The 9,035-nt window shown below is 33.2% G+C and overlaps 4 protein-coding genes across 9 annotated transcripts in view; 2 read left to right on the plus strand and 2 right to left on the minus strand.

Moving 5' to 3' along the window:
• Positions 1-1,528, plus strand: part of LOC119839274 (LIM domain-binding protein 2) — a 53,090-nt gene extending 51,562 nt beyond the window's left edge. For all 6 annotated transcript variants that reach the window (XM_038365505.1, XM_038365506.1, XM_038365508.1 and 3 more), the window contains exons 8-9: positions 722-840; positions 1,312-1,528. In XM_038365505.1, coding sequence (XP_038221433.1) covers positions 722-840; positions 1,312-1,476 — 284 coding nt within the window. In that variant the 3' untranslated portion in view covers positions 1,477-1,528. The remainder of the gene's footprint in view (positions 1-721; positions 841-1,311) is intronic.
• A 1,016-nt stretch (positions 1,529-2,544) lies between these two features.
• Positions 2,545-4,396, plus strand: LOC119839318 (translocon-associated protein subunit delta). Its single transcript, XM_038365561.1, has 3 exons — positions 2,545-2,906; positions 3,847-4,003; positions 4,255-4,396. The coding sequence occupies exons 1-3, from the start codon at positions 2,658-2,660 to the stop codon at positions 4,353-4,355; spliced, it is 507 nt and encodes a 168-aa protein (XP_038221489.1). The 5' UTR covers positions 2,545-2,657; the 3' UTR covers positions 4,356-4,396.
• A 797-nt stretch (positions 4,397-5,193) lies between these two features.
• Positions 5,194-6,591, minus strand: LOC119839324 (methyltransferase-like protein 17, mitochondrial). Its single transcript, XM_038365569.1, has one exon. It carries the CDS (start codon positions 6,527-6,529, stop codon positions 5,210-5,212), a length of 1,320 nt encoding a protein of 439 aa, XP_038221497.1. The 5' UTR covers positions 6,530-6,591; the 3' UTR covers positions 5,194-5,209.
• A 331-nt stretch (positions 6,592-6,922) lies between these two features.
• LOC119839302 (cytochrome c oxidase assembly factor 4 homolog, mitochondrial) lies at positions 6,923-8,558 on the minus strand. The gene is made up of 2 exons (XM_038365542.1): positions 8,364-8,558; positions 6,923-7,097 (listed from the first exon to the last, which is right to left on the minus strand). Exons 1-2 carry the CDS (start codon positions 8,460-8,462, stop codon positions 6,984-6,986), a joined length of 213 nt encoding a protein of 70 aa, XP_038221470.1. The 5' UTR covers positions 8,463-8,558; the 3' UTR covers positions 6,923-6,983.
• Positions 8,559-9,035: the final 477 nt, after the last annotated feature.

Genomic DNA, 9,035 nt, shown 5'->3' on the forward strand with positions numbered 1-9,035 from the left:
GCACACACACCTTTTTTTTCTATTTCTAATGAAACTTATTTAATGATAATATTACTTGTGAAAAAGCATTATGAATTTTAAATAATGGATATGAAATAAAAATATTAATGACTAGCTGCGCCCCGCGGTTTCACCCGCGTAATTCCGTATCCCGTAGGAATATCGGGATAAAAAGTTGCCTATATGTTATTCCAGTTATCCAGCTGTCTACGTACCAAATTTCATTGCAATTGGTTCAGTAGTTTTTATGTGAAAGAGTAACAAACATCCATACATCCATACAAACTTTCGCATTTATAATATTAATAGGATATAATGGACGCAGGACAGGGATTGTCTAGTGCGGGATCTAATAAATTAATGCCATATTTTAAAATTTACACTTTAAGAACCTAAAATCCTACTTCCTACTAATATTATAAATGCGAAAGTTTGTAAAGATGTGTGTGTATTTGTTACTCTTTCACGCAAAATCTACTGAACCGCTCGGAATGAAATTTGGTACGTAGACAGCTGGACAACTGGAATAACATATAGGCAACTTTTTATCCCGATATTCCTACGGGATATGGATTTACGCGGGTGAAACCGCGACGCAGCTAGTAATTCTGTAAAATTGGCCATCCTATATCTTTAAGCATCTATAAATTTATTTTCTTATGTTTTAAAGTTTTTGCTATACATTTTATTATTTATATATTTTATTTCCATACAATTGCAGAGTCGCAACGGCCGGCGAGCAAGCGGCGCAAGCGCAAGGGCAGCGCGGGCGCGAACGCAGCGCCGCCCGCGCCGGCCAAGAAGCGATCACCCGGACCTAACTTCAGTCTAGCCTCACAGGTGACCTAACTGTGGACCTAGACCTAGACTTAAAAAAAAATCATATTCGCTTTTCACTAGATGTAATTTCAGTCCAGTTTGGAATATGCACTAACTGTATGCCTAAATGATAAAATACGTATTTTACAGTCGCATTTCACAGTGCTATCAACTTGTGTTTAAGTCTAGCCTCACCAGTGACCCAACTGGAACTTATATCTAAATATATATTTAATGCAAACACTTGGTGTTAACTTTAGTGACCTAAGTGTCTAGACTTAGACGTAAACAAGTACTTGGTTCATGTTCCCTCTTAAAAGTGTGATCACATGTTGCTAACTTCATTCTAGTCTCACACATGACCCAATATAGGCATATATGATGATGATAGTATGATAATAGATGATTTCATACCACTCTACCGAGAATTTTAATGTATTCTGGAACGCTTCGTGATCAGCATTGAAAGTTATTCTATTTTTTATCCCCCAGGATGTAATGGTAGTCGGCGAGCCGTCACTAATGGGGGGCGAGTTCGGCGATGAGGACGAACGGCTGATAACAAGACTCGAGAACACACAATACGAAGGGGACGGGGTTGAGTGGAGCAACCCGCCCCCCGCCTCCCCCGCCAAGACACCCCCCGGCAACCACTGACACCCAGCCCTCGGATATGTCGATATAAATAAATAAATATAGGCCTTTACGGATAGTGATGTGTTTTATTGCGAATAAAGTTGACTCCTTGGTTTTTTTGTTCCAAAAAAAAATTCTTTTGTCCTTTTTTCTGTAAGTAATTGTGGTAATGTGTACATACTTAATAAATCCTAAAAAAATAGGGTAGAATATGATGATGAGATTCGAGAACACGATACGAGGAGTTAGAGTCTAATAGAGCAACCCTATCCTCGCCTGGACAGTAGACACCTCCCAGCAACTACTGAAGCCCAGCCCTCAGAAATGTTTATATAAATAAATAAATATAAAACTTGCTGTGTTTTATTGCTAATAATTGGCTAATTAAGTGTTCCTTCACTTTTTGCTGCAATATTTTTAGGTAAATTAATAGTATACGTACTATAAAAAAAACAGTAGTAGCGTAGAATCGAAGATATAAGGCGACCCGGAAATCAAGATTATGAGCAGAAAACGGGATATGTCAAAATGAGTTATGGGAGTATTTTGTGTTTTTGTTGTAATTTTTTTAATCTAGCGGGCAAAAGAGTATTCGACTCAAGGAAGTAAGCAAAAAATATCTAATATATGTACAGTAATTTAATAATTAATTGTATATAGGTCATATATTCTAAATCTACTTTTATATCAATCCCCTACGTTAGGATAAGCCTGTTATGACTAATTGCAAAAACAAATTTAGTATCGGAAATCTAGATAGTGCTTTTTATTTAATAAATATGAATTAACATTTATTCACTATTTATTGTTTTAGAAACATTGAACGCAGCCGTTTTTCTTTTACTTCATCATCTGACATTTGTCCACACGTCATCGCTGATGTTACAGAGTGTGTTCCAACACGACATCTTAAAGCGTGTCATGAAAAACATTCATATATATAAAAACGTTAATAAAAATACATTTACTAACCAAAATATTAATTAAAATAATTTTTATATATTTAATTTCTTACTATGTAAAATAAGTAACTTTTTTGAGTAATATTTGCAATTTAAACTGTATGCCCTTCACTTTTGACATTCACTACTTATCACAATTAGAACACACCGCACATTTCATTACGCTACGTGGACGGCAGTACAGGCACTGCACTAGTTTTAATCCAATTTTTGTTAGAAAATTAAATAAAAGACTGCAAAATGGTCACAAAATATTTGTTCACAATTCTGGCTATTGCTGCCAGTTCAACTTTAGCACAAACCTGCCAAAATCCTCAAGTAGAAGCCGCCTCTTTCACAAGCTTGGACGCGACGGTGGTAACACAAATAGCTTATATCACAGAATTTACCCTGAAATGTGATAATCCTCTGCCTGAAAACTATGCTTTATACGCCGAAGTTGATGGAAAGTCTTTAACTGCAGCGCGAATCGGCGAAAACAAGTATCAGGTTAGTTAAAATTGTGTATTTTTAGATTCAAGTCCAGAATAGAAAGTTAAAAGTTTTCTCATTACCGCCTTTTGATATTTATATATTTCAAAATGAATTATACCGAAAATCGATGTGAAACAGTAGAGAAATTTGCATTAGTATATACATAACTTAATATTTTATTTTAATAGTTTATTAAATCAACATACAATGGTTTAAAATTAAAATTGTTGAAATTTTTGTAATCATTTGAATTATTGTCTCGTAAATTTTATTATGAAATAGAATTTGCAGATATTGCAAATCATTAAAAATTTGTTATTTATGTACTATTTTAGCTAATAATAGTGGTCTATCAGATGTCAATTCATAATTTTGATAGAAAGTACTTAGTTATATGTCACTTGATATCTTGACTTGGTAAAAATCCTCATATATTTTTTCTTTTATCTTATCTAAATTGTTTATTAAACAATTAGTAATTTTCATAATAATTATGGCAATGTCACAGAATTTAGCATAATGATAACATTTTTGTTGAAAAAAATGAAATAAAAAAATAAAAAGTGAGCAGTGGTGGCTCAGTGGTGAAACCTCGGGATTAAATTGTTACACAAATAAATTAATTTTTTAATTAATTGTTCATATTCATAATACCACTAAAACTTAAAATGTAGAGTAGAAATATTGTCAGAAGCAGACTTGGATAGTAAAAATAATAATAGTTAACTACACTCTTATTATAAAGAGGAAACCGTTATATATTTGTGTGTTTGTAAAATTTTCACATAAAAGCCAATAGACCAAAATTATTTCTTTCTCTATTAGAAAGCTGCAACTTCACTGAGTGACATAGGCTGTATATGTACCATAGGTGAAGCTGGGGTAAACAGCTAGTACTAGAAACACAGAAATTACATCGTTCCAGTATGATGAACATGTTATATATATTTCCCAGGTATCCTGGACTGAAGAGCCTTCAAAGGCTCGTGCCGGAGTTCACGAAATCCACATAATGGATGAAGAAGGTTTCGCGTCCCTCCGTCGCGCGAGACGCAGCGACCCCGCTGCTAGCGTCGCCCCTCTGCTGGCTATACAGTTGAACCACCCTGGAAGTGAGTATAAAATGATATTGTAGGTAATTTTGATTAAAAATGCTGAAATGCTTTTAAATTTTGAAGCTATATTGAACAATTTGATACAAATGTTTGTTGGTGTCTCTCGGCCACCCGTAATCCTGCCTCAGCAATCTAACTACTACTTCGGTTTCATGCGCCTAAGGGACACCCCACGCCATCTATTGATATGATTAAGAACCATCTCAACCAAAAAGTAAAAAGTAAATAATTACAACATTATTTTGCAGGTTACTCTGGACCCTGGGTGAACTCAGAAGTGCTTGCTACAGTGCTTTCTGTGGTCGTCGCGTACACAGCACTCCGTAATAAGGGGAACATCTTAGCGTAGAATTTTAATTACTTATAGATAATAAATTTCTAATTTATGTAGCGTTTGTTTTTAATTAATTCTCGTACATATTATGCACTCCTGGTAGCTCATGGTGAGGTCAAACAAAATCCTACTTAAATATTTTAAATCAAAAGTTTGTAAGGATGTGTGTGTGTTTGTTGCTCTTTCACACAAAAACTACTGAACCGCTTTTAATGAAATTTGGTATATTTTTTTTGGAATAACAAATAGGCAACTTTTTATCCCGATATTCCTACGGGATACGGACTTACGCGGGTGAAACCGCGGGGCGCAGCTAGTTTTGTATAAATATTAGCAGTCTACTCGGCTTCATACGTGGTTCGATTTTTCTTTCCATAAGAACCTTTGTCTTAGTGAAAAAGTCGAGCAGTTCTCAAGCTTTACGCTTTGCAACACATTAAGCGATTTGTTTTTTATTTATCTTGCATAGATACCCACAGCCTCTGGGGAAGGAGACAAGTGACATTCCATAGAGCCGCTCTAGTTAGGAAGACAAGGAAGGTGGTTAGATTTGTTTGCTATTCTGCTGGGTACAGATTTCATATACCTACACTGGTGTAACAAGTTTTATTTTTAAAAGTGATAAAAAAGTGGCATACAAACACTGGTAATTGATTTTCTTGAATTATCTGGATGTATAATTATTAATTGCAAATTTGGAATATATACTGAATGAATTATTATTTAGAAATTAAAAACTTTTTAACGTATTTTAAACGCGATTTACTCGCGTAAAATCAAACACAAGAAAATACTATGAATTGTTATTTTCAATTATAAATTCTAAGCCTTAAAACAATAAAAAAAGGTCAAAACAGTTGATACATAATTTATTTAACAGGCAACTCATCTCCCCAATTGCTAGATCTAGCACATCTATAAGTAGTCTGGTCAAATTTACTCTTCGAAAATATTATTTCCTTCAATTCACCTTCCTTTGTGCACAATCTACATATTGTGTGTCCAGATCTTACTAGAGGAGCTCTGACGACTCTAGGCCATTGCGGATCATTAGCAGGCCGTTCACCTTTCCTTAATATTACGTAACTAAATAACTCTCCAAACAATTCAACTTTGGATGGATAACCCAATGTCTCATACTTCATCAGAAAATTGCATGGAGTCTTCTGTTCTAGGAACCGTGGACAAATTTGATCATTGGGGCATGGAGCAAAAACATAGCCCTTATTTTGCTCGTCTGTTACGCTCAAAACAAATTCTCTAGCCTCATTGACTACTCGGAAACCAGCGTTTGTTCCTTGTTCAATTATAATGAGAAAGTCTTCAGTTTTATTCCACAACTTCTGTATAGTCTCCAATCGACTTTTCATGCTTGGCAGCTCGAAGAAAGAAAAAGCTGATAATACTACATTGTACTTAATATCTGATGATGCTGGAAGAAACTGTCGTTGGAAGTAAGCCTTGTACGGCATTTCTACATTATCTTTTCCGTGGCAAAGTAATAATCTCGCCAGGTCGTTCATATGTTGCGAAGTATCCACAGTAAAATATTCGAAGATATCGCCAGTCCATACGGTATTCACAGCCCAGGTGCCTGTCCCTACCCCAGAACCAAAGTCGAAGAAGCTTCTAGGCTTATAGTCGGGCAGTTTCCGTTTTATTTCATCTAGAACTCTCAATAGAACAGCATACTCAGGCGCTGCTCTAGCTATCAAATACTGTAAGCATGTAGGCTTGTCGTACGATATATTTCCCCAGGCATACACGTTTTTCTTCAATATATTGAACACTTTACTTTGAATATATTTGTCGGATTTGTATTTCTCCTCTTCAGTCAACTCTTTGTTCAGTTTGGAATAATAATTTTGAGAGACACTACTGTAGATTTTCGCAGTTTTTTCATCTATTTCTCCATCTTCAGGTGGAAGATGGCGGGAGTTTAAATAATTAGCTAATTTTTCACTTTCTTCTAGATACATTTTAGCGTCATTATCATCTAAAACAATTTTAATTGCTTTTTGAATAGCCATTGGTATGGTGGCGACTTTGACTTTAGTTCTCCCAGGATGGTTCCGCGGCTTGTATCTTTGTGATTCAAAACCATCTCTGATATTTGCATCAATTTCTACTTTTGTTGCATAATTAGCATAAAATGCAGATAACTGCGAATATCTTAATCTTCTGTACATTTTTATTATTGTTTACCAATGCATAACCTCAAAATACTGAATTTGACGTTTAGGAACCAGAAAATGTCAGCTGAATCTGACAGTATATATTTGTGAAGCTTTATTCCACAGATTAAGAACTAGTTACTACGTAACGTCATTCTGCGCGATTCGTCGATTCGAATGTTGGTATTAAACTCAAGAAGAATGTATAAATAACAGTCTAGAAATTTTTAGGGAATACATAAATGATAATCTTTTTATTTATTCAGAGTATACATAAAAATATCTATGTAATAAATTATCATGGATTTTTATAATAATTAAAATCTTCATTAACATAATCAGTCAGGGTTTAGTTTTATATCAAACCATAGGTTAATATTCTAAATATCTGACAATAAAACCACCTCATTTCAACTATATCATTTACTAGAACAATTATCACAACAAATAAATAAATAACAAATACAACTTATTTCTCTAGTTTCGCTTGCATTTCTTCTTGTTTGTGTTTTGTTATGCAATCTCTGAAATCATTAACTTCTGTTTGACACTGCCTCCAGTCCTTTGTTGTTGCTATACACTCCTGTGAACAAAATTGTTATTGAGAAATTTTGAAAGAATAGAAAAAATTCGATCACGAGGCGGGATTCGAACCCGCGTTTCTTGCATTACCGTAGCAACGCCTAGCCTCTCGGCCACCCGTGATACCACCCGTTTTTTCTATTCTTTAAAAATTTCTCATTTATAAAGCATTTTAATGCTATAAAACTAAAAATTAAAATTGTTATTTCGAAAAAGTGCCCTAGACCAAATTTACATGGGACCACATGGAAGGCACCAGCTTTCAAATAAAAAATTAATCATAAAAATCAGTTCACTCAGTTACAAGTTAACAATCATAAAAAAATACAGTCAAATTGATAACCTTCTCCTTTTTTGTAAGTTGGTTGAAAAGAAGAAATTAATATTGAATTCTTTTTTTATTTCTTAATGTAAGGTAAATAAAAAATATATATGGAAAGGATAATATCTTTAGGTATATTAATATTGTTTAAAAATTTGTACATAAATATATCATAATACATGAATTTTGAAACTTTTTATTTTGGTATTTATTTATGGTAATAAAAAATACCACAGTAATCTAAATTTTGATTGTGTTCAGGAATATAGGTATAATATAGAAAAAGGGGAATTTAGCTTTTTCAAATCACTATAGAACTAGCCTTACAAAACTTAATTTTCCAATAGAAATTTTCTTACTCAGAATAAATTCTTACATTTTTTCATTTATAAACTTCTACAACATGAATTCCAGACAATTGAATGGACTGCTTGGTAATTTTGTCTTTTCCCTGCAGCTCTAGCATTCTATTTTTCCTATCTTAACTTTGTCTTAAAAATAAATTAACAAATTGTGTTCAAAATTCTTTAAAAAACCTTATATTTGTCCATTATATAAATGCCTGTAGTTTTCTATATTTAAATAATTACTAAGAGTTTTAATAGAAGGACTTCTTCATTCATCATATATAGGCTAAAGCATTCCTTAAAATGATCTATCTAAAACTGAAAGACTTTTTCAACATATCCCAGTATTTTTTGAGATTAGCGCGTTTAAACAAATAAACTCTCCAACTTATAATAATATTAGTATAGATTTGTGTTTCGAAATATATTTAGTATAAACAATTTTTTCCTGGTAAATTAGAGAAAACAAAACTGTACGTACTTCACTAATGTTAATGAATTAGAATAGGTTGAATCGCTCACAATTAGAGCCTTCAGCTTATATTTTACCTTCATTACACAATAATTATAGATTAAGGAAAACTAGTTAATAAATCACCTGAACTTTATAATGTAAATCTAAACATCCAGCTTTCTTCAACATGGCCTCCACGGGGTCGTCGTCATTGTCGATTTTTTCACGTGGTTTTATCGTCATTATTTATTTCTAAGAAGTTTATTGTATTAATTTCCTCTATATTTACAAAACATAACCTTAAATTATTATTCTGTTCGGTTCGGAAACAAATTTATCTTTTTTTTGACAACTGACAGTTGACTTGTTTTTTTTAGGGCAAGATTGAACTATTTGCCAGCGTAGATATAACACCTTTAAATTTATAACATATATATATTTTTATAAGAGTAAGGTTATTATCTACACAGTAGCTTGTGCAAATATGCTTGCAAAGGCTTTTTAGTTGGTTCATAATTTCCGAAATTTTGTTCTGACATACACAAAAAAATAATACAGACGAACATAGAGCCGTTTCTGGAAATCGGTAAAAAAGGGAAAAGAATAAATTTTACTTGTCATAGTAATGAAGTTATAGGGTGAATATGTACTAGTGACTATAAATCATTTTATCGAATATTTTTCTGATCACAGTGAATTTGCATTAACTAACATTACGTTGCTTGAAATGTTCAACCTGCGGGCTGAGTGTGTTGCTGTTACATCAATGATTCGTATTTTTTATGTCACAGCGGGTAACTGGACTGGTTCGCTTGA

This window comes from Zerene cesonia, unplaced genomic scaffold (assembly GCF_012273895.1).
Source record: "Zerene cesonia ecotype Mississippi unplaced genomic scaffold, Zerene_cesonia_1.1 Zces_u011, whole genome shotgun sequence".
Classification (NCBI taxonomy): domain Eukaryota; kingdom Metazoa; phylum Arthropoda; class Insecta; order Lepidoptera; family Pieridae; genus Zerene; species Zerene cesonia.

Excerpts from the sequence above, each read along its gene's own strand:
- LOC119839318 (XM_038365561.1), top strand. The coding sequence starts at position 2,658 with ATGGTCACAAAATATTTGTTCACAATTCTGGCTATTGCTGCCAGTTCA. Across the intron at positions 2,907-3,846 it reads TCGGCGAAAACAAGTATCAG|GTATCCTGGACTGAAGAGCC; the intron begins GTTAGTTAAAAT and ends TATATTTCCCAG. Across the intron at positions 4,004-4,254 it reads ACAGTTGAACCACCCTGGAA|GTTACTCTGGACCCTGGGTG; the intron begins GTGAGTATAAAA and ends ATTATTTTGCAG.
- LOC119839324 (XM_038365569.1), bottom strand. The coding sequence starts at position 6,529 with ATGTACAGAAGATTAAGATATTCGCAGTTATCTGCATTTTATGCTAAT.
- LOC119839302 (XM_038365542.1), bottom strand. The coding sequence starts at position 8,462 with ATGACGATAAAACCACGTGAAAAAATCGACAATGACGACGACCCCGTG. Across the intron at positions 7,098-8,363 it reads ATTTACATTATAAAGTTCAG|GAGTGTATAGCAACAACAAA; the intron begins GTGATTTATTAA and ends TTTTGTTCACAG.